We start from the raw sequence: 25,423 nt of genomic DNA, 5'->3' as shown, positions 1-25,423 counted from the left end.
TAATTTATTTAAAATTATTTGTGCCGTCAAAATAACTAAAACCTACCGTGAAACAGTCTGATGTGCACTGCGAGGCTGACACCTGACTTGAAACCAAGAAAGTCTTCACATACATATTTCTTTTCCTAATTTTCAATAGAAACTCCTCATTCATCCTCTATGTGTGCAAGTGTCTAGCCATGATAAATTTAGTTTGCTAAAGTACATGGGTTTTCATCCCAAATATTAGTAAAAGCATCAAACCTCTGGCTCAGAATTGAGGCTGATCCTTGAACAGGAGAAGGCAAGAAAGGGCATTGCTAACCGGCGCCCACAGGGAGCTGCTCCGCACAGACCCAGCCCAGCCCGACAACCCTGCAAAATGGGTATGATGATGGCTGTTCCCGTTGCACAAACTGGGAAACTGAGACTTAGAGGCCAAACTGCAAAATGATGGAACCACACCTCAAATGCAGGTCTCTCTCTCCCCAAGGCTCTGTTCCTTCCACGGTGGCCGACAACTCACTTGTAAGTGGGTGGAATTGTAGCCAGGCGCCACCAAGCCACCCCGCAGTGCAGGTCCCACCTCCCCCAGCAGATGCCCTCCCGGGAGGGGGGGGGGGCACCGTCCCTGCCTGACCCCTGCAGCCCCGTCCTGGTTGCTGGCATAATGGGGTCCAAATGGAGGATGCGTCCCTCTCCTGAACGCTGACATCCCAAGCTGCTGGAGTCAGAAGGCACCAGGCATGTGATCTCTCTACACACGTGTGAAAATCTCTTCATGAAAACCCCTAACAGCCGGCCGGCCGCAGTGCCGGGGAGCTCGCCAGCCGGCGGGGACTGCGGGCCTGGGCTTCCGTACGCACCACACTGCTTCCCCGCAGCTCTCACTCTCTGGACTCCCAAACAAGAAAAGAATTCGTCTCAGCCTCTTTTCTATGGCAGCCTTTCAAATATTTGGGCATCGTGACCCCATTTCGCCCTTCTAAGCCCTCTGTAAAAACATCTACTTATTTTAAATGCTCCTTCGTTGTCGGACGCTCTTTCCGGCCCCTCCGCATCTGAGGCACCGTCATCCGGACCCACTGTAATTCACGACCATCTCCGAAAACCCCGTGCCCAGGACAGAACGGAAACACTGCCGGTGTGGGTGGCAACTCGGAGCACACTGGACGCTGTCTGAATTGTTCTGGGTCCTATATTTCTACTAACAAAGCTCAGAACAATCTCATTTTAACATTCCCATCCCTCTTCTGGCCACTGCCCTGACCTAGGTCCTGGGTTTTGCTTTCTTACTCATTGGAATGGGGGAAGGACAATGGAAGATTTGTTTTGTAATGCTGCCTAGGGTGCCAGAAAGCAGGCCTCCTCTAGAAGACAATTTGGCAATTAATATTAAAAAAAAAAAAAACCCTAAAGCATGTCTTGCCAGTGACACTGCAATTTCACTTTTAGGAATTTATTTCAAGGAAACAATTAGGACATACACAGATTGATAACCTTCCTATAAAGATATTGGCTAGAAACCGTCTCCATGTCCTACAGTATAGGAAAAGTTCAAGCTTATGGAAACGGATACCTTGCTATCCCTCAAAAAGTAGGAGATGTTTAAGGACGTGAAAGGTGTTTCTGATATATTATCCTAGGAAGAAACGGGTAAAGAATAGCGTGGCGTCATTTCTGGAAAAATCTTGATATGAGCAGCTTGCAGGGGCTGTTGTCTCCAGCGGAAGAGGGAGCAGGAGGCCCCAGCCAGAGATCTGAGGAGAGCCCCGAGGCGCTGTGGCCGCGAGGGGGGCACGTGTGGGCAGACTTCGCAGTTAATTCACGAGATTTCTGGCAACGTCACCAACTTACTAGATGATCTGGATTTTTTTTTTTTTTGGTAAGAATTCATGAAAAGACCGAACTTCAAATGTGGGATAATGTGGACAGAGAGGCCCAAAGGCCCAGGAGCCGACTCAGAGATTATGTCCAGGGTTCCAGTCCCTCTGTGCCTGGGCTCGGGGCACCCAGGAGGCTGCAGGCATAGCTCACCGCAGCCGCAAGGTTAATCGTGCCCAGATACACGCCCAGACGAGTCTGGAGGAACACACAGTGCGAGAGTAACAGTGGTTATTTATTTATTTTTGGTGTTAGAGTCAATTGTATGTTTATTCAATTTATTTAACAAAGTACTTCCAGAGGGAATCCGATTCAAAAATATACATGCACCCCAGTGTTCACAGCAGCACGATTTACAACAGCCAAGACATGGAAACAACCCAAATGTCCATCGACAGATGACTGGATAAAGAAGTTGTGGTGTATTTATACAATGGAATACTACTCAGCCATAAGAAAGAATAAAAAATGCCATTTGCAGCAACATGGATGGACCTGGAGATCTTCATTCTAAGTAAAGGGAGTCAGAAAGAGAAAGAAAAATACCATATGAGATCGCTCATATGTGGAATCATAAAAAAGAAAAAAGAAGACACTAATGAACTCATCTACAAAACAGAAACAGACTCACAGACATGGTAAACAATCTTATGGTTACCGGGGGGAAAGGGGGTGGGAAGGGATTAACGGGGAGTTCAAGATTTGCAATACACACTACTATATACAAAGTAGATAAACAACAAGTTTCTACTGTAGAGCACAGGGAACTATATTCAATACCTTGCAGTAACCTATAATGAAAAAGAGTATGAAAACAAATACATGTATGTGTGTGTATGACTGAAACATGCTGATCAGCAGAAACTGACACATAGTAACTGACTATACTTCCATTAAAAAAAAGTATTTGTGTTTCTGACATAGTCTGGGCACCGTGCTATTTCTAACAAGCGACAGTATTTATTTTGAGGTGGCAGGATTATGTATATCATATTCTTATTTTTGCTTATCTGAATTTCTTAAATTTCCTACAATAAACACATTGCATGCTTTTAAGAAGATGTTTCTCTAGGGACACTCAGAAAAAAAGATAAAACTCATCTCCATCAGATAGACTTTCAAAAAACAAAAAAACTGATGGATAAATACTCCATGTGAAATAACACTCTGAAAAACGGCATTGGAGAAAAAAAAAAAAAATCAGTGGTCCCGGCTGGAAAACTTTCTGCAGGAGGAGCAATGGTCACAGAATCTGAGGGCAGAAGTCCTCCACGCTGGACCTGAAATTTGGGGTGAGGCTGGCAGAACTCGAAGAGGAATCCCCGGTCCTTCTAAAAGACACTAAGCTCGGTGCATCCTGATCCGGGAAAGGAAAGTAAAAGGAACCAGAAAGGCGGGAGTGAGAGCGACAGGATCCAGGATCTCAAAGCTAGAACATGTCTTCGATTTACAGATGAGGAAAACGAAACTGTAAACTCCCAGGCTGCATCACAGGAGCAGTGCTGAGCCCGGAGCCCCCCTCCCCACAGGCTCCCCGTCTTCATCCCTGAGCCCCGTGCTTCTCAACGCAAGCTCTCGGATCCCAGCTCGGATGCTGCCAGGACTGCAGGAAGGGGAAAGGCACTGGGAGAGGCTGTGGGCGAGCCGTCCAACACGTTCAGGAGTTCAAGAATCTGCCGGCTTCTCCCCAACGTCTCCGACGCAGGAGCCCTAGAACGTGTCCAGCTCTCGAACACGGAGCTGCCGTCTCCCGGGAGGGATCGCAGGACTCTCCCCACGGCCATGACCGTGACCTGGCCTGGCAGGCGCCAGAGATGCCCAGCTGGGAAAGACAGCAAGCCGCCCCCCTTTCTTCAGTCAATCGGCTGAGAGCTATCTGACCTGTAAGCTGCTGCCACCCAGACCCAGAGGAGGCACAGCGATGAAGGGGGAAGGCAGGACTCGCCAGGCGAGCCCTGAATGCAGGGAGCGCCCACCCCACGCCAGCATCACAGCCAGTCAGCCACCACGCTGGTCTCAACTGACCCCGTCGATCCCACATAGGTGAAACTGACTAGGTCGCTCGCCCCAGTCGCGAGCCTTCCTTATGACGGAGTTTCGACCGAAGAACCAGGCGAAAAAATGATGGATCTCTAAAAGGCCAACACTGTGGATCTGGGTTGTTTAGAAATTCCTTTGCTGGTGCTCACATTTGCAGTTTTATTTTTTTTAATGGAGGTACCGAGGATTGAACCCAGGAACTCATGCATGCTAAGCATGCGCTCTGCCACTGAGCTGGTCCCTCCCCTCGTACTTCCAGTCTTGCTCCTGTTTGTGAAGCCCTTCTAAGCTTCAAAGCCTCGCTCAGGCCCCAAGCAGAACTCGGCGTGCGCCTCCAGCCCGTGAACTTCCTGCTGAACATGGAAGCCTGAGCTTCCAGCAGACACCCAGGCCACGGGCCTCCTGTCTGTGACGGCCACTTGGCTCAAGTGCTTTATCGGAATTTCAGACTCTCCCCAAAAGTAGGGTGGGCTGGGAGAAGACACTGAGTCAAAGTGATCATCTGGGCTTTTGTGGCCGTGGCCAACGAACGAGCAGTGGTGTCCAGAGTGGGGCCACACAGGACCATATTCTGGGGGCACAGGAGGGAAACAGGAGACGTTTTCCAGTATTTTTCCTAATGCTTTATAATATCTTTATTTAAAACGTGCTTCAGAATGTATCAATAGATGAGTATGTGATGTGTGCGTAATCTGTATTTTAACATACGTGGGGGAGGGTCATCTACACTCAAATACTTTTGTTCCTAGACAGGGAGTGTGGATAAAAAACAGTGGAGGCCATGGCCTGGGAGCATCACTGCTACCTCAGATCTGGCTCCTCCATGGTCTTGTGGCCACGTTGAAGGACACCGGGGCTCCTGTATTCGGCTTAGTGCCGCCACCTCCCACCTGTCCGTCCACAACAAGCCAGACATCCAACACGTAGAACACAGGAAGCCACTGACTTCCAAACAGCCTACGTACACAGTGCAAAGTGCTGGGACCTGTGGTTCCTTGTGGACCACAGCATTCTGTCTATGCCCATCATTCTTGGGGAAAATATACTTCCTGACTGTAACAAAATAGCTTCTAAAAGAAAGAAAAAATCATGTTTATGTTGGTTTAGTAAGAAAAACGATTTCAACCAAGAAAGAAGACTAAGTCCTTTAAAGGCAAAATAAAAGGACATGGTGCATTCATCAAAAGTTATTAGGACATGGTGCATTCATCAAAAGTTATTACCTCAACGAAGAGGAAAGTCAGTACCTTCCTATCTCTTTGAAGAAAAGCAAATCCACTGCGTAACAGTTAAGAATATGAAAGCCAGGGTCAATGCCGCATTGATTTTTATCTATAGAGTGTGTCTTAACAGTCACATCTAATACACTCCTTGAAGACAGCTTCTCCTTCCTCTCCACATATGCCTTAAAATCCACTGGAACCCTTGCTTTGGTTAATACAAGACAACCCACAGGAAGTCTCTCATTAATCCACACAGTAGAAGCACAATCTATTATTATAATAAAGAAATGCTTGTTAGCTAAGTATTCTATTCAGATGCTCCCCACTGCGTGGGTAATGCCTGTCTCACATAGGAAGGGAAGGAACTGTGGCGCGGGGCTTTGTGACTCAGCCAAGAGTCAGGGGAGAAAGGAGGGGCAGACCTAAGGGAGATGTCTAGGGTGCGCACACACACACACACACACACACACAGTCCCAAGTCTAGTGTGCCTGGGACAATGTGGAGGGTGTGGACACAGGAGCGCCTGGACTCCCTGGGCCGATGCTGTCCAACCCCAGTAAGAAACGCTAATAATCAAACTCTCTGTCACCATCCAAGCAAAACTTTCATGCACCAAACCAACTTCCTGTATCCAGTCCTGCATGTATGGAGTTTGGAAGTCATTTCTCCATCTTAATAAGTGAAAAGCTGAACAAGCTGAAAAGTCGACAATTCCTCAGAGAAGGGAGGTCACAGGGCAAACCGCCACCCCCAAATTGGGGAGACCAGCAGGTGGATACAGGGAATCATAAGTAACCGGAGCAGCGCCCGCTGTGGGAAGCAGTGGCTGAGAAATGAAATCTAAGCTGTAACAGATGAACGGCTGGAGGCTCACTGAGCACAAGCCTGAGAGATTAAAAGCTCACTATTATATACAAAATAGATAAGTGACAAGTTTACACTGTAGAGCACAGGGAACTGTATTCAGTATCTTGTAGTAACTTATGGTGAAAAAATATGAAAATGAATATATGTATGTTCACGTATGACTGGAGCACAGTGCTGTACACCAGAAATTGACACAACACTGTAAACTGACTACACTTCAATAAAAATATATATTAAAAAAAAAACTAACTCCAGGGCAACAGTTACAGGAGCCCCCACACTTCTGTGAGCTTTACCTCCGGGAGCTTAACCAGGTTTCCCGCAGTCACTGCGGGAGACAGATCCCTGCATGTTTTCAGCAGGGGAGGGAGGGAAAAGGAGGTGCCTTGAAATAGCCAGAGAGCTCAGTTGTCAGTAAGCCTGCCCTCCAGACACCTGACCTACCGGCTGTTAGCAGAGCCTAAGCAACCTGGAGGAAGGGACATCCCCAGCTCCCATCGACTCTAACCATCCTGTCCTACCGAGTGGGAGGACAACTGAGATGCATTTGTGACGCTGGCAGCCCAGGGCGCAGACTCCCTGGGAGACAGACCTGTCATGTAACTACAGCATGCTTCCCCTCCCCCACACCTTATCACATCACCAAAGGCTTGGTTACTGGAGTTCTTTTACCCAAGACATTGTATCTGGCTTTGAAGAAAAAATTACAAAGCACACTAAAAGGCAGAAAGTACAGTTTGAAGACACAAGAAAAGCGTCAAAAACCAGACTCAGACCTGGTAGGATGACAGAATTTAAAACAACTACGATTAATATGTTAAAAGCTCTAATGACAAAAGTAGACAATATGGATAAATGAATAATGTAAGCAGAGAGATGCAAATGCTAAGAAAGAATTGTTTTTTAAAATGCCAGAGCTCAAAATACTAACAGAAATGAAGACTGGCTTTGATGGGTTCATTAGGAGACTGGACATCTTAGGGCTTGAGGATATGACAACAGAAACTTCCAAAATGAAAAGCAAAGATTAAAAAAAGACTGAGGGAAAAAAAAAAAAACAAACAACATAGAACAAAGTGGAACAGAATATCCAAGAACTGCTGAATAACTACAAAAGGTGTAACACCTGGGAATACCAGAAGGAGAAGCGAAAACAATAGAAGAAATATTTGAAAAGCGATGATGACTGACAATTTCCTCAAATTAATGCCAGACACCAAACCACAGGTCCAGGAAGCTGAGAGAACACAAAGTAGGATAAAGAATAAAAAACTACACTCAAGCATAACACATTCAAACTGTAGAAAATTAATGACAACGAAAAAAAAAATATCCTGAAAGAAGATGGAGGGGAAAAAACAGCTCTCGAGAAATGAACACATGAATGACATCCAACAGAAACCATGCAAGGAAGAAGGGAATGTAATGAAGTATCTAAAGCGTTGAGAGAAAAAAAATCATCAACCTAGAATTCTGTACCCTGTGAAATTAATCTTTGAAAGTGAAGAGGAAAATAAGGACTTTCTCAGACCACAAAAATTGAAGGACTCTGTTGCCAGTAGACCCGCCTTGCAAGAAATGTTACAAGAAGCTCTCCAGAGAGAAAGAAAATGATTTGGGTCAGAAATGCAGATCTCCAGAAAGGAAGGAAGAGCATTAGGACGAATCAGTGAAGGTAAAATAACAACTCCAATTTTTCTTATTCTTAATTGATCTAACAGATAACAGTTTGCTCAGAGTAACAACAGCAACAGTGTGCTTGATTCTGTTTGCTTATATATGCTTTTGTACGTGAATGGCGTATGTGAAATGAATGACAGCAATGGTACAAAGCATGGGAGGGAAAAAGTAATGATATTTTGATGAAAGATCCTTGTGCTAACTGTGAGGTCAGATAGTGTTGTTTGAAATTAGACTCAGATTAGTTGTAAATACATACTGCAAATTCTAGGGCAACCATTAAAAAAGGGTGAAAAAGAGAAAAATGGAATCACATAAAATGCTCAGTTGACACTATAAAAGGCAGAAAAAGAGTGGAAGACAAAAATGAGAACACAGAACAGGGGCAAGGAAAAGAAAAGAATAACAAATATGGTAGACATTAATACAACTATAATAATAATCACATTACATGTCAATGGTCTAAATACACCAATTAAAAGGCAGAGATTGTCAGAATGGATCAAAAAACAAGACCCAAGAAACTACATGTTGTCTACAAGAAATCCACTTTAAATATAAAGACATATATAGATTAAAAGTAAAGTGATGGAATCTTCATACTGTTTTCTATAATGGCTGCACCAAACTGCATTCCCACCCGCAGTGCAGGAGGGTTCCCTTGTCTCCACAGCCTCTCCAGCATTTATTGTTCATGGGCTTTTGAATGATGGCCATTCTGATTGGTGTGAGGTGATACCTCATTATAGTTTTGATTTGCATTTTTCTGATAATTAGTGATATTGAGCATTTTTTTCATGTGCCCATTGACTATTTGTATGTCTTCACTGGTGCAGCCATGATGGATAATAGTATGGAGGTTCCTCAAAAAAACTTAAAACTAGACCTACCATATGATCCAGCAATCCCACTTCTGGGCATATATCTGGAGGGAACTCTAATTTAAAAAGATACATGCACCCCAATGTTCACAGCAGCATTGTTCACTATTTACAATAGCCAAGACACAGAAACAGCCTAAATGTCCATCGACAGATGATTAGATAAAGAAGTTGTGGTATATTTATATAATGGAATACTACTCAGCCATAAAAAGTGTACAGTAATGCCATTTGCAGCAACATGGATGGACCTAGAGATCGTCATTCTAAGTGAAGGAAGCCAGAAAGAGAAAGAAAAATGCCATATATTACTCATATGTGGAATCTTAAAAAAAAAAAAGGAACTCATCTACAAAACAGAAAGAGACTCAGACATAGTAAACAATCTTATGGTTACTGGGGAAGGGAAGTGGGAAGGGATAAATTTGGGAGTTTGAGATTTACAAATGTTAACCCCTATATATAAAAATAGATTTTAAAAAAAATTTCTTCTGTACAGCACATGGAACTATGTTAAATATTTTGTAATAACCTTTAGTGAAGAAAATATGAGAATGAATATATATATGTATATGCATGACTGGAACGTTGTGCTGTACACCAGAGATTGACACAGTGTAATTGACTGTACTTCAATTGAAAAAAGAAAAGTCAAGGGATGGAGAAAGAGATCATTGTAATGCCATCAGAAGACAGCAGGGGGAGCTGTATTAGCTTCAGACAGAGCTAACTTCACACCAAGGAAGTTCCCAGGGATAAAGGAGGGCAATGCATAATGATAAAGGGGTCAATTCTCCAAGATGATATAAGAATCTTTAATGTGTATGCACCTATCGGGAGCATTAAAACACATGAGACAAAAACTGACAGAGCTGCAAGGCCAAACAGAGGAAGCCACTGTTACTGTTGGAGACTTCATCACCTCTCTCTCAGGAATGGACAGATCCAGCAGGCAGGAAATCAGTTAAGACGCAGTTGAACTCAACACCACCATCCACTAACTGGATGGAAATGACATCTATGGACTACTTCAGCCAACAGCAGCCGAATACACATTCTTCTCAAGTTCACATGGAAAATTTACCAAGATAGACAACATTCTGGGCCATAAAACACCCCTTAACAAATTTAAAAGAATAGAAATCACACAGCGTCTGCTTTCAGACCACAGTGGAACTAAAAATCAGTTAACAGATAGCTGGAGAATCCCCAAATAATTGGACATTAAGCAACATACTTCTAAATAACAGCGGGTCAAAGAACAATCTCAGAGAAATTAAAAAACGTTTGAACTAAGCAAAAATACAACTTATCAAAACTTGTGTAATGCAGTGAGATCAGCGCTTGGTGGGAAACTGACAGCACTGAGCACAATATGGGAAAAGAGGGAAGACCTGAAATCAGTCATCTAAGCTTCTGTTTCAGAAACCTAGAAAAAAGCAGAGCAGAATAAATCCTAAGTAAACAGAAGAAAATAAATAATAAAAATTATAACAGACATCTAAGAAACAGAAAAAAAAAAAAACCCTAAAAACTAGTTCTTTGAAAAGATCAATAAAATCAATGAGCCACAAGCCAGGTTAATTAAAAAAAACAGAGAGAGAAAGAAAGAAGACACAGATCAGAATATCAGAAACGAGGGAAAGGACATCAATACAGATCCCATGGACATTAAAAGGATAATAAAAAATATCATGGACACCTCTCAGCCTGAAAATTTGATAACCTAGATGAATAGACCAATTTTTTTTCTATATCTTTTTTAAAAAAAAATTGGGGTGGGAGGTCATTAGATCTATTTACTTATTTATTATTAGGTTGTTCTTTTTAATGTAGGTACTGGGGATTGAAGCCAGGACATTATGCATGCTAAGCACACACTCTACCATTGGAGCTACACCCTCCCCTGACCAAGTTCTTGAAAGACACCAAAAGTCAGTCAAAACGAAACAATTTTAATAGGCCTGTACCTAATTTAAAAAATTGAATCAATAATTAACCTTCCAAAACAAAAAGCACCAGGCCCAGATGGTTTCATTGATGAATTCCACCAAGCAGTTAAGGAAGAAGTTATACTAATTCTCTACAATCCCTTCCAGAATATAGAAGCAGAAGGAATACTTCCTAACTTATTCTATGAGGCCAGCATTACCCTAATAACAAAACAGATAAAAGTACTATAAGAAAAGAAAACTATAAACTAATATCTCTTATCTCTAAAACCCTCAACAAAATATTGGCAAACTGAATCCAACAACGTATAAAAATAATTATACACCATGACCACGTAGGATTCATTCCAGGTATGCACGGTTGGTTCAACATATGAAAGTCAATGAATGTAATTCATCACATTAAAAAGTTAAAGGGGAAAAAAAATCACATGACCATATTAATAGATGTCAAGAAAAGCATTCGACAAATTTCAACACCGATTCATGATAAAAACTCTCAGCAAACTGGCAACAATGGGGAAGCTTCCCCAACTTGACAAAGAACATCTACAAAAGACATATGGCTAACATCATACTTAATGGTGAGAAACTAGAGGCTGTCCTGCTAAAAACAAGGCAAGGATGTCCTCCCAATCCTTTTCAATGTCATACTAGAAGTCCTACACGATGCAGAAGACAAGAAAAGGAAACAAAAGGTATAATATAGATTGAGAAGGAAGAAATAAACTGTCTTTGCAGAAGACAATTGTCTACATAGAAAATCTGAAAGAATCAACAAAAAATTCCTGGAACTAACAAGTAATTATAGCAAGGCTGCAGGACACAAAGTAAATATATAAAAGTCAGTTGCTCTTCTAAACATGCACAATAAAGAAGTAGAATGTGAAATCAAAGCTACAATACCATTTAAGTTAGCACCCCTCAAAATGAAATACTTTGGTGTAAGTCTAACAAAATAGGGATAAAATTTCTATGACCAAAACTATAAAGCTCTGAAGAAGAAATTTTAAAAGAACTAAATAAATGGAGAGATACTCCATGTTCACAGAGAGGAAGACACAATATTGTCAAGATGTCAGTTTTTATGAACTTGATCTGTAATTCAACACAATCCAAATCAAAATCTCAGGAAGTTATTTTGTGGGCATCAGCAAACGGACTGTAAAGTTTATACGGAAAAGACAAAACAAAACAAAACAACAACAACAACAACAAAAACCCAGAAAAGGCACAGGATACAGGAGAAGAACAAAGTTGGAGGAGTAACATTACTCAACTTCACTACCTAATATAAAGCTAAAGCAGTCAAGACAATGTGGCATTGGGGAAAAAACAGACGAATCCATGGAACAGAAGAGAAGGTTCAGAAAGAGACCCAAATAAATATAGTCAACTGATTTCTACAAAGGAGTAAGGCAATATAATGGAACAGAGACAGCCTTTCAACAAACAGGACTGGAACAACTGGATAGCCACATGCAAAAAAAAAAAAAAAAATCTAAACACAGATTTAACATTCTTCTTAAAAATTAACTCAAATGGATCACAGACCTAAATATAAAACACAAAATTATAAAACTCTTAGAGGATAACATAGGAAAAAACTCTAGGTGACCTTGGGTATGGTGATGACTTTTGAGATACATCAAAGGCACAATGATCAATGAAAGAACTGATAAAGCTTAACATTATTCAAATTAAAATTTTCTGCTCTGGGGAAGACACTGTCAAGAGAAGAAGAAGACAAGCCACAGACTGAGAGAAAGTATTTGCAAATGATATAATCTGATAAAGGACTATTGTCCAAAATGCACAAAGAACTCTTAAAACTCAGCATTTGGAAACTGAGCAACCTGATTAAAACATGGGCAAAAGACCTGAGCAACCCAGACACAAAGAAGTCTGACAGATGGCAACTAAACACATAAAAAGTGCTCAGTATCACGTGTCACCAGGGAACTGCAAATTAGAGCAACAAGAGCTACCACTTCCAACCTATTAGAGGGGCCAGAATGAAAAACAACGCAACACCCATGCTGGTGAGGCTGTGGAGGAGAAGGAATTCTCATCCACTGCTGGGGGGCATGCAAAATGGAAGACCGTTTGGCAGTTTCTTGTAAAAATAAATGTATTGCTGCCACGTGATCCAGCAGGGACATTGTGTGGTATTTAACCAGATGAACTAAAGATTGGCACACAGATGTTTATAGCAGCTTTATTCATAACTGCCAAAATCTGGAAGCCACCAAGATGTCCTTCAGGAGGTGAATGGATAAATAAACTGCGATACAGCCACACAGTGGAATGTTACGCGGCACTAAAAACAAAAGTGCTAGCAATCCGTGAAAAGACGTGGATTAACACCTGAGGCACGTTACGAAGCGAAAGAAGCCAGTCTGAAAAGGCTGCGTACTATATGATTCCAACTATGTGACACTCTGGAAAAGGCAAAACCATGGAGACAGTCAAAGGATCAGTGGTTGCCAGGGATTAGGGGGAGGGAGGGCTGGACAGGCGAAGCACAGAGGATTCTGAAAGCAGTGAAATTATTCTGTGTGATACTGTAGTGGTGGGTTGATGTCACCGAATGTACGCCGTGCGTGAATCCCAGAGTAAACTATGTGATGTATCAGTGTTGGTTCACTGACTGTAACAAATGCACCACTCTGGTGGGATGCTGACGGCCAGGGAGGCTGCGCCTGTGTGGGGGCAGCGGTGCATGGAAAGCCCTGTACTTTCTGCTCAGTTTTGCTGAGAACCTAAAACTGCTCTAAAAAAAATCAAGTCTGTTACAAAAAAAAAAAATCTATGAACCAATACCTACCATCCTGTATTTTTTATTTCATTCGATTTTTTTCTTTCAAGAAATTCTGGTCACCTCCCAGTAAACTTATTCCACTGCCCACTAAGGACAACAAAACATTGCCCTAGGAAATCCATTCTCCACCGCACAAGCATACGCTCCAAATGCCACATTCAGCACATTCCGATCAGAAGGCCAGACAGTGTCCCCACCACCGCCAGCAGCCCCAGGCTGGGCTGGGCCCTGTCCGCTGCTGCAGTACCTGGGGGGAGGGTCTCCACGCCTTGAGCTTTGTCGTCCCCGGTGCTGTGATGAAGGTCTTTCTTTTTAATCGGGTCAATTTCATTCCAGTCCTCCTGGGGGAACAAAGACACCAAATTAGTTGACAGGACCTTGAGGCACGCCTCCATCATCAGTTCAATAAACACCAAGTCTGCTGCCAGCGGGCCCTGGGGACGCAGTGATGGCGAGACTGCTCCCACCTGCTGGACCTCACCCCAGACCGCTCAGCGTGGGAGACACAAGGAGAGAAGTGTGGCCATGACCTTTCCATGGAAGGATTCGCATTTCTCTCTTCATTTTCTATTCATATTGCATATCTATGGAAAGAAATACTGTGGAAACTCCCAGGGCATTGAGGGTCCGTGAAGGTGGGGAGGGGAGATAGGGAAGGTGAATTAAATAAAAGAATTCAATAGTGGTTAAATCAAAACCATTAAAATCAGGGTAGGGCTCCAGACATCCCAGGACCAGGTTCGCCCTTGGGGCCCCGGGGAGCTCTCCCCAGAGGTTGTTAAATGATTTAATTCTACTGAATCACAGCAGAGGAAGGGAGGGGACAGGATGGCCAAGTTTCCCCCTGGCTCACCCTAACAGGACTGCCAAAGGAACAGAGCTGCAAATTAAGGGCTTAATGTGAAACCAGAATAAGATAGAAGCTCTGGAAGAATTTATTCAACTCATCTGTGCAAACAACTTACTCTAATCTAGCAACATTAATCAAACTAAATAACAATTCCATGACCACAGAGCTAAATATACTTTTCAGCCACTTGCGGTCTGATTTCTGCAAATACAAAAAGAAAGATTTCTGTATATAACCCACATCAGGAATACCCCATGGCTAGTAATTTCCCCACATGGACTTGTGTGAGCCAAGCACTGTCCGCTGGCCGCTTCTCCGGGGGAGATGCTATCAGGATGTTGGCAGCATCAAGCCCTCTGGGGTAGAGGGGCGGGGAACCCAACCAGTTCTATTCGGGTTTGTTCCACCAGCCTCCCTCCAGACCAGCGTGGGCTGCGTGTTGTCCAGAAGTGGACGGCTGGGGACGTTCTGGGCTCAACAATGTAAACTGAGATCCTCAGGAAGAGTAATCCTTGGCAGCTGGGCCAAGTCATACATTTTTTTTCCCCAAAAGCAACTGGCTCTGCCAAAAATCTGCATTTTTACTCCCAAGGTAGAGCAATGAAAGAGAAACTGTGCCTTAACTTCCTTTCCTGGAGGCCAGCTTTTCCTCCAGTGGCTTCTCCTGGTTTATCCCAGCCAGGCTGAGACAGGAGGGAAGAGGGCAGGCACAGCCATTCAAGGAATGACAGCAATTAACACCAAAATGGTGGACGATTCAACCCCCAGTTGGCCTTGAGGATTAAGTTGGTAGGTTTGACTTCTAGACCTTGAGCTTCGTTATATGCCCATTGTAATATATCAGCATGATAAATGACACGTCCACAGGCACCATGACAGTCCCAAGGCTGACCACAAAAGGTCAGAGAGTGGGCAGGGGCCCAATTCCTGGGAATCCCAGCCCCTTCCCCAGGGTAGCTGGAATAGTCCCACCTGTAGGCGTGTGAAGCTACCGAGCCCGTAAAAACTCGCACCACCACACCTGGCGGCCTCTCGCTCCCTTCTCGGAGCCGGCCCATAGACTCTGTGTATGGAGTGTGTACCTATTTTTACTCTAACCTGAGCACCCAACCCCCACGCCTCATGGCCTTTCTCTTGCTTTTCGATGTATCTCTCTAAATAAATCTACCTTTACTAAATTATGGCTCGCTCTTGAATTCTTTCCTGTGCGAAGCCCAGGACCCACACTTGGTGGGGCACGTCCCAGGGACTCCACCGAGACCTGGGACATGGCTCTCCTTTAACACCACATCCGTTTTTCCTGCACCAAGGCCATCAGGGACATGATGGGGGCGGGAGGGGGGGCGTGCACCCCGAGGGTTACTCTGTGCAGACCCGGGGTGCTGGCGAGGAACGCCCCGCCCTGCGAGGTCCCAGCCCCACCCAGCCGTTCACCAGCCCTTCTCAGGCCTCCAGTTGCCCCAGGTGCTGTGACTTTCGAACATCCTATCCCATAGCGTAGCAAGCATGTTGAAATGCATCTGTATCTCGATTTAAATACTTTTTGCTGCAAAACAATTTCAAAGTCAATTTATAATTTAGCCTTTGAGATTATTTGGCTATAGACAAACTTTCAATTTACTCTTGGCAAAGATCTCAAGGCAGTCTTGGCAACCAGAAGGCAGCGAGAGAATATGACCTACTCTCTGCTTTCACAGTATAAGGAAACATGTGAACACTAAATCCAGCAAGTAATGAGGCTACCAGAGTCATGCTGTGTAGACTTTTAACCAGGCTTATTAATTTTTATTTTGTAGCTTGCTTGTAACATCTTGTGGCCAATGGCTTTCTCCTGCAGACATCTGGTCTGCTACCCGCCATGGCTCATGCACCACACCATTTGACCTTGTAATAAGATACAATCAAAAGTGAACATTGCTGGTGGGCCAAGGATTCTAGTCTTATTTTCTACATGTAAGAATCAAGGCATTTGCTGTAGTGTTCACCAAACTGACATGTACAAGCCAACCAGAAATGTTTTCTTAGGAAATAAATGTTTCATTCTTCACACAAACAAGATGGACTGTAACACTCCATCTATAACACTCCTTTACCTGCCTTCCCCCTTCTGATGAACCATGCCTGCCGAGAAACTAAGGCCAGAGAGGAGGACCCGCCATACGACCAGGGCATCACAAAGTCCCAGCAGGAGAGATGGTGCTAAGTCTACTTAGGAACGCCTCCTTGGCACCAGGCGTTGCACACGGGTACCTTCTCATTCCAGCAACAACCGTGCCATTTTATAATTCCTATCTGACAATGGGAACACAGAAGATCAGAGAGGGTGAGCAAATTGTCCAGGCTGCACAGCAGGCAAGCAGCTCAAGGTGGCCCTTTATAAATCAGAATGGGAATGGCAGCCCAGGGCCCAGTCTGAACCAAGTTACAAGAGCCTGATTCTTACAATGTCATAAAAATCCAAAAATATGTTTCTAGGTGGTCATTCACAAAGGTCATTCTGGACTCTCCACCAAAAACTGCAAATTTCCATGCTCATTACCTGCTGCTAGCATGGAATGAGGAGCGGGGGGAGCACCTCCCATGGGCTCATGCTCACGGGGCACTAACTGGGTGCCGAGCCCCATCCTGGACGCCACGCTCCCATTCATCTTCCTTACGACGCTATTACTACCCCGTCCTACAGATGAGGAAGCTGGGGCACCAAACCTCTAAGTAACACAAAGTACGTGATGGGGCTAGAGTTGAACTCCAGGGGATTTAGCACTGGTCTCAGTCATTCCACTGCCCTGCCTTCAGATAAGACAGCATCCCCTCCAGCACCAAGACAGCCCAAGTGAAACACAAATGGTGTGTTAACCCTTCCGCTCAGAACACGTCATCATCAGTTCTCCTAGTCCAGGATGGCTGACAGATTCACCAGCTGAGACGGTGCCCATGCACAACCCACCTGCCGTCTACAGCTCACCTGGCCGCACACCTGTCACCCCCACTCTTTTTTTGTCACCCCGACCTACCACCTTCGCTGGATGTCAGGGGAGCACCGAGGGGGCGGTGGGAACTGGGCAGGCTCGCCTTGGCGGGACAGACACACCTGGCAGGACGGTGCCCAGAGCCCGTGCCCAGGAAGTGACCCCTCAGCAGAGGCTGGAGGGGGCCCAGAATGAGCCTGACAGGAAAAATGAGGACACGGTGAAAGGTGGGAAACAGGAAGCCATGGAAGTGGAAGATGCTCTGAGACTTGAGACATGTTCTAGAAACGCGACTCTGGCTGTGGTGTACGGAGAGACTGGGAGGACAAGAGAGGACCAGAGGGATGCAGAGGGTGGTCGGGGGTGGAGTAGGGGGGACCAGCCGGCTCCAGGCAGTCCTGGGATGTGCAGAGGCAGCGGCACTGCTGGGAGGCGGGAGGGAGGAGGATGGACCAATCAGAGATGGCTTCGGACCTGGACGGTTCATGGACGGGGTGACACTCACCCACCAGAAACATGGGAGAGCCCTGTGGGGGGAGGGGGGCGGTGCCAGGAGGTAAAGGTGAGTCTTTGGGAAATGCTGGGGTTATATGGGATACCAAGAGGCATCTGGAGAACAGATGGAACACACACACCTGGAGCTCTGGAAAGGCATGGGGCACTCACAGCTACAGCTGAGCATGACAGTGACCACGGGCGGGGGTCGGGGTGAGCTGAGTGAGAAAGGGTCCAGGGCGCGGGAGACGCCAACATTCAAGGGACAAGCAGGACACGCAGCACGGCGGGAAGAGCCCTGGCCTGGGACTGAGGGCCTCCGGTCCCGCAGCCTTGCCAGGGATCCTGGGGGTCTCAGTAAGTGGCCTGCCTTCTCTCACGATGGGACGCTGGGTTGGTTAAGCGCCCGGAGGTCCCCTGGGGTCCCTGCATGGCAGGTCCACGCATGAGCACTTGGCACACTGTCTGCCTTTCCCACGCACGGTGGGTACGAGCAGCACTGCAGGTACCAGCCACGAGGATGGAGGGCTTCGCCACGTTTCTCTGTACCCCTATAGCACCAAGCATGGCGGTGATCTTTCCAATAATTGCTCAACAATTAATGCAGTTGAAAAAAAAATCCTCACCCTGTTCATTCAGATCGCTATTACCAGCTTCGCCCACTTTGCAGTGGAAGCTTTTCATGACAACAGTCCCCCTCCCAGACATTTACACACATTATGAGACTAATTTACACCAGTGGAGGCGCCGTTTAAAAATGGAAATGCACTGGATACAAAAGTATAGAGACGCTCCCTCGCCCAGTATCCTCTGGTATCCAGGACGTGCTACAACTGATGTGTTTAAAATAAACATGTTAAGAGAAATGACGCAGTGACAGACAGGGCTTCTTTTTCAGGGACACAGATAAACTGCTGAGATCAGGGGAGTCATGATGTGGCTTGATGCTGGGTCAAAAGCTGCAGAGGATTCAACGCCTGGCATGGGTAAGTCTGTTTTATTTCCCAGGAGGCGTCCCCATCTCCACTTTGCCCTTCTTGCCCCCAGAGGGATGCTGACGCTGAACACGTAATGATGAGCCCACACACAGACGGGTTTCAGACGAAAGCAGACCAGGGTGGGCTCGCTGGTTCTAACTGAAGACTGGATTCTGTCAGGAAACTTCACCGGAGGTCTAGGATTCTCTGCCGACCAGCCTGACAGGACACTGCTGCCCTGCTCGACTACACTACCTGGGCCACAGCATCCAACGCGCCCACACGCAACCTCCAGGAAGACCCAGAGAGCCTCCACCACCACACTGAGACTCTCCTCCCATGTGAGATGCCATCTGGCCCATCCAGATGCTGCAGACTTCCTGCCCTCCTGCTCACTAACTTACCTAACCTGGTGGTGGTGATTACTGGATATTTCAGTTTGGTTGGTTTTCAGTCCAAAAGCTCAAGAAATGCATTATTCTTACAAACGCATACCACAGAAGCAGTCTATCGCCTGAAACACAAATGGAATTAAATCAGGCCCTGAGAGAAATCAAATGAAAATTAACGACGGAGCGGTGTCTATTTATCTACTGTAATTAAAGAGTACGGCAGCCCCAGTCCATCCTATTTCTAAGTCGTAAAAGAGCAATGACTCCTCCCTCCCACGCCCCGATACACCGTATTTTATTTATCCATCAGTTGATGAACATTTGGGCTGTTACCACATTTTGGCTATTATGAATAACATTGCTATGAACATTCATAGACAAGTTTCTGAATGAACCCAAGCTTTTCGTTTTCTTCAGTGTAAACCTACCAGTGGACCTGTTGGGTTTTACGGCAACTCTGTTTAACTCTTTGAGGACCCGACAGACTGTGGTCAGAGAGTCTGCACCGTCTCACAGGGCTACTAGCAACGTATGAGGTTTCCAGTTTCTCCACATCCTTGCCAAACTGCGATTGTCTGTTGTTGTTTTTTTATTAAAAAGACCAATGACTTTTCACAAAATGACCGTACTTTCAGAAACAGTAAATCCCAAAGAGGCTGGTTTACTGAATAGTTATGAAAATGAATTAAGTGTAGACATAGGTTTCGTTATTAAAAGACTATTTCCCTATTATATTCCAAGCATGGTCAGTCTCTGTTTCAGAATAAGAGGAAATAAATAAAACGTGGGCTTGGTTTCTGCCAGAGACAACATGCCCGTGGCTGAGGAAGGAGGGGCCATGGAGGGATGCTCTGGTCAGAGGTACGGAGGTGGGAAGGGCGGAGCAGGGGGAGCAGAGGGTCCAGCTGGTGGGCGGAGCAGCCTCGCAGGCACTACAGCCTGCCACCAACTTGCTAAGGGCACTAGTCCGACCCTTCATGTCCCAGATGAGTGATCCAAAGGGCTGGGTGACACTGTGTTATCAACTGCCCCCAAATTCCCTTAGAACTCAGCAAATTGAAACAATCCATATTCATTATCCCACACAGCTCTGGAGGGTCAAGAATTGGGATGGTACTGACCCAGGGTGCCTCACAAGGCTGCAGCCAACCTGCCGGCCAGGGCTGCCCCCCGACCTGAAGGTCTGACTGGGGCCAAGCGGCTGCCTCGAGGATGGCGCCCTGGCAGGGCTGTTGGCTGGAGCCCCAGGTCCTCACCGCAGACTCCCCCCCCAGGGCTGCCTGAGCGTCCCCCAGCATGGCAGCCGGCCTCCCCCAGAGCCAGTGACCGAGGAGGGGAGAAGAGACAGACGGGGCGAGAGAAGGACACCAGGACTGGTCTCAGAAACCACAAACTGCCACACCTCCACATCCATTCACTGCAGGTCAGTCAGCAACAGGAGGGGACCCAGAATCCATGTCCCAAGACGAGGACGGTCACAGGGCTGGGGAACCTTCTCTACAACCACTACATCTACCAGTGTCACAGGCTTGACCGCGGCAGAGGAGAGGCCGGAACATTCCACAAGTAGACAGAACCCTGCTGCACCGTCATTCACGCGTGGGGGCGGCGAGGGGAAGCGAGTCCAAGGGCTGAGTCACAGAAAAGGCAAGTCTGCGCAGTGAAAAAAAGGTCATTTCATCTCACGCTGACCTCTTATCCACATTCCAATATAAAGTCTATCACCGCCTAGGGTAACACGTCTGAGTTATGAAACACCACCAAGTAAACGTGCCGCACACATACAACTAGATCAGAAAGAATAAACGTCTCGGTTCCAGAATCCAGTGCCCGGCCCTCCCCGCCTTCCCTTCTCATCAGTCAGAGAGGCAAAATAAGAACCACCCTGGAGAATTTTGCAGAAGAAAAGGGGAAAAAAAGCACAAAAAAAGAATACATGCCTACTGCTAAACCGTCAAAGGCCACCTTCACAAATTTAAATGCCTAATGTTATATTTGTTAACAACGGCAAAAATACCACTGCGGAGGAAAACAGAAAATAAACAGGTTGTTTCGCTCTTCCCGTACTGAAATACATCTTGTCGCCGTGAGATGCTTTCAGCCGACTAGACCATATGCGCAGGGGCGGGTCAGGTTACCAAAAATACCATCTCACTGACTACCTGATTCCTTTCCCATCAACTGTCTCCTCTTGGCTGCTCTTTAATGGCTGTTCTGTGATCACCCCCACCGCAACCGCTCCGTACAGCAGATCTTCCAGTTTGGGGGAGGAGGGCAAAGGCCAAGGTTGTCAGATCTGTTACAGAGATGTGGTCCTTTCTAGTTCCACAGCCCATTTCTTGGGCGCACCTGCCAAGCGAAGACCCTGAAAACTAATAAACGGTGTGCTTGAAAGCAAAGTTTCAAGAGTGGACTGAGTTTCCAGCTAAAACCCAAGGCCTCCCAATCTCACTTCCCTTCTCACCGTAAAGTGACCAGGGCAGAGCCACGCGGACTGCCCGCTGTTCTAATCCCCACCAGGTGGGGCAGGGGAATTACCTGTTTTACCAGAGGATAAAAAAAGGCTAATCGAAGGTGTCACTATCTAAACTTCTCCTTTTTTTTTTTTTTGTCTTCCTATTTTATTTTATTTTTCATGTATTTTTATTGAAGTATATTCAGTTTACAACGTTGTGTCAATTTCCGGTGTACAGCACAGTGCTTCAGTCACATGGGAACATACATATATTCGTTTTCATATTCTTCTTCACCATAAGTTACAAGATATTGAATATAGCTCCCTGTGCTCTACAGTAGTTAGTAACTGCAAATCTCCAACTCCCAATTTATCCCTTCCCACCCGCTTCCCCCACTGGTAACCATGAGTTTACTTTCTATGTCTGTGAGCCTGTTTCTGTTTTGTAAATAAGTTTGTCTTTTTTAGTTTCCACATATAAGTGATATCATATGGTATCTATCTTTCTCTTTCTGGCTTCCTTCACTTAGAATGACATCTCCAGGTCCATCCATGTTGCTGCAAAAGGCATTATTTTATTATTTGTTTATGGCTGAGTAGTGTTTCATTGTATAAATATACCACAACTTCTTTATCCAGTCATCTGTCAATAGACATTTAGATTGTTTCCATGTCTTGGCTATTGTAAACAGTGCTGCTGTGAACATTGGGGTGCATGGATCTTTTTGGATATATGCCCAGGAGTGGGACTGTGTGATCATATGGTAAGTCTTAAGCTTCTACTTTCTAAACAGGGCGTGTAACCCACTAGCCAGCTGACAAAGGCAGTTGTCACTCACTGGGAGAGGGTCCTGAGAATAGAAGGCTGGGTGCTGGGGGTGGGGGGCCCATGAGCCAGGCGAGGCATCAGGTCACCCAACCTCCGCCAAACTTCTCCAAAAACCAGAGCCTGGAGTCTGCAGACACTGACATCTGTGCTTTTATAAGACGACAGTTTCTGCTTCTAAATAAGAGTCCCCACTGAAACAGCGACTCGGCTTAGGGGGAAGAATGCTGTCTTCCCTCCTCGGCGTCACTGGAACAGGAAGGGGGTACAATGTCCCTTAGAGGCCAGACCCCGGCTGGGCTCAGTCCCTCAAGGGCTTCTGAACCCGCACCCTGTGCGGGGCAGGGGCGAGCACTTCCCCCACCCCGCCCGCTTCCACCACTGAGGGAGGAGCTGGTGGAACAAGGCGGAGGCGTGAGCTCCCAGAAGCCAGCCTCTACTCGGGTCACAGTCACAGAGATGAAGGCTGAGGAATCCGGATCTGGGCCGTGCAGCAAGTGAGGGGGCAAGACGCAAAGGCCAGCCTCCTGGCTCCCTCCGGGGGCCTGGGCCACCCCAGCCCGCTTCATCACAACCTCTGGGCACAGGGCCAGACCTTGGGTGGTTCCTAGAAGCTCCCCAGGCAGCTCTAAGGTACAGAGTTCAGAACCAGTGGCCTCACTGATGGACTTAAAAGTTTTACAGTCCTTCTTCCTGCTTGGTCTGTGAAACTCAACGTTGCTAAGATGCGAAGAGGGCATGTGTCCACTGTGGGTTCATACGGAATCACTTGCTCACAAATAAAACGTCTGTTATGATAAAGGTCATCGCTTTGTTTGTTTCACTGTGTGCCCTCGGAGAAAAGCGGGCTGTGAGAAACACCATGGGGCTGCTGGATGCTTGGGAGCTGTAACAATCATTTGAACAGAAGTCAAGAGCTGCAATAACACAGTTACTGATCCTCCACTATTTGACTTTTCTAACAAGCAGGGGGGCTGGTGCCCCACCTGCAAGCTTGCTGCCTACTCCGTCAGCCAGCTGCCTTCATTTAGTGACAATCCTCCGGTCTGAATCCTGGGGGCTGCACAGATGAAATGGCCACGGTGACGCGGGCTGCTTGATCTAGAAAATCGACACGTGGTGTACGAGGAGGCAAGGTCTGGACACGTGCCGCTGGCCTGGCAAGTGGTCCCGGCCCATCTCCATCACCCTAGGCTGCCCAGATGCCGCTCTGGGGCTCGGTTTCCCGATATGTAACATCGAAACTGAAAAACACCTCTCTCCCACCCCTGAAATGATGTAACCGGCAAGTCCCTGTTGAACCACAAGGCGTCGCACAAGTTGGACGTTCAGTCCCGTCACTGAGGGCACGTAACATGCCTTCTCCCATTCGAAAGATCCAGCCTTTACCCCTTTTAATTATGCCACCCCGGCTACTAAACTTCCTTCTTTCCACCCCATAATTAGCTCACCCTCTGACTCGTTCAAATCTGCACGTATGTCATCTCTGTGGTCTTCCTCCCCAAACCCATAACTCCAGTCTCATCATGAGAAAATCATCAGACAAACCCCAAATGAGGGATATTCTACAAAACCCCTGACCAGGCCCCCTTTAAACAGTCAAGGTCATCAAAATCAAGGGAGGCTGAGAAACTGTCACAGGCAAGAGGAGTCCCAACACAGAGGATGGCTAAATGAAATGTGGTGCCTGGATAGGGTGCTGGCACAGAAAAAGGACAGTAGGGAAAAACTCAGGAAACCTCAATCAGCTAGGAGCCCTCGTCAATCAGAACATTATCAGTATTAGTTCTTTCACAATATGGGAAACTGGGGAGGGGCTGTATGGAAACTCTGTGCTAGGTGCCCTTTTTTTCCTGCAAACCGAAAACTTTTCTCCAAATAAAATATGTGCCTAGATCTTATTTACACAGAAGGGAAATAATTACATCAAACACTGCTGAGCCAACACCTATCAACCGCGTATGTCCACGCCGTCTGTCCATTTTCAAGGGCAATTTTAAGCCCTCTCCACTTCCTCGCCCTTCAGGGAACTAAGGGGTCAGTCAGCATTTGCTGGTCTTAAACCAGTCCTGCAAGGAGACACACACGCAGGAGCAATCTCTCTCGTGCCACGATCTGCTTTTTGAAAGCAACTGATCCATCCTAAACTCGTGGGCCCACAGGAGGCGACCAAGGCAGCAGGTGGCCCGGAGCTGGGGGAGCACAAGGCAGGCTGTTCATGTGCCGCTTTGCCTTAATTCCTTGTTCTATAACAAGAATTTATGAAGCAAGACGGCTCTTGGGCCGGGTCCTAAAGATTCCCGAAGGCCAGAGCATCAGGCCCCTGGATGCACAGGCCTGCGGTGATGGGATGAGAGCACACAGGTTAACTGAGCACCCGCCACTTTAAGGAGCCATTTTTGGCCTCATTCTTCATCACGAGCCCTGATTCCACCTCTTTCTTCCTGTAAAGAGAGAAGGGGCTGCTCCTGTGAGGGGGTCTTGGACAAAGCCCCCTCTTAACTGGGGCTCCTCTTCTTGTTCTAGGATTCTCAACACTAGCTGAAGCAGCTTCTCTTACTTTACAGGGACGATGAACTTGACCAGAAAATGTCTCTTTACAAAAACAAACAAACAAACAAACAAACAAAACAAAACAAAAAAAACAAACCCCAACCCTCCCAAAAAGTCTTTTAGAAAAGTTTCCCCTGTGACTTATGCAGAAGTCAGTTTTTTAATTATTAAAAAAATAATAATTCCCAATAGATGAGGGGAGAAGTGGCAGGAGAGAGGTTCAGCGGGCAGTCACCTGGCAGGGCACTGAGCCACGCTGCAGGGAGAGGCAGGGGGCGTCCTCGCCGGCCTCGTACCGCCACGATCTCCCCACCGCCTCCAGACACCACACCCACGCCGCCCCATCTGCCCCACCCCAGTCACCTCCAGGCCTCCTCCAGGCTCGGCAGCACCCTGACTTCAAGGTCAATGTCCCAGCAAAGCCGCTTCCCCACCTGGCCTGGGCTCCCAGGCGCAGGTCTCATTGAACTGGGCTGCAGTGCCAGGCTGTCACCACTAGGTGACACCACCTTGCACTACATTCACTGATTAAATCCCTCCCACCAGGGGCCCCAAGGTCCGGAACACTGATTGTTCCT

At 46.4% G+C, this 25,423-nt stretch overlaps 1 protein-coding gene across 1 annotated transcript in view; it reads right to left on the bottom strand.

The window, feature by feature from the left end:
- GALNT2 (polypeptide N-acetylgalactosaminyltransferase 2) overlaps positions 1-25,423 on the bottom strand; it is a 186,612-nt gene that overhangs the window by 69,955 nt on the left and 91,234 nt on the right. Inside the window, exon 2 of the mRNA XM_031460852.2 lies at positions 13,576-13,669. Within this exon, the coding sequence (XP_031316712.2) occupies positions 13,576-13,669 (94 nt within the window). The remainder of the gene's footprint in view (positions 1-13,575; positions 13,670-25,423) is intronic.

The sequence above is a fragment of the Camelus dromedarius genome, chromosome 8 (assembly GCF_036321535.1).
Source record: "Camelus dromedarius isolate mCamDro1 chromosome 8, mCamDro1.pat, whole genome shotgun sequence".
Lineage (NCBI taxonomy): Eukaryota > Metazoa > Chordata > Mammalia > Artiodactyla > Camelidae > Camelus > Camelus dromedarius.
This window is presented reverse-complemented; position numbering and strand designations above follow the sequence as displayed.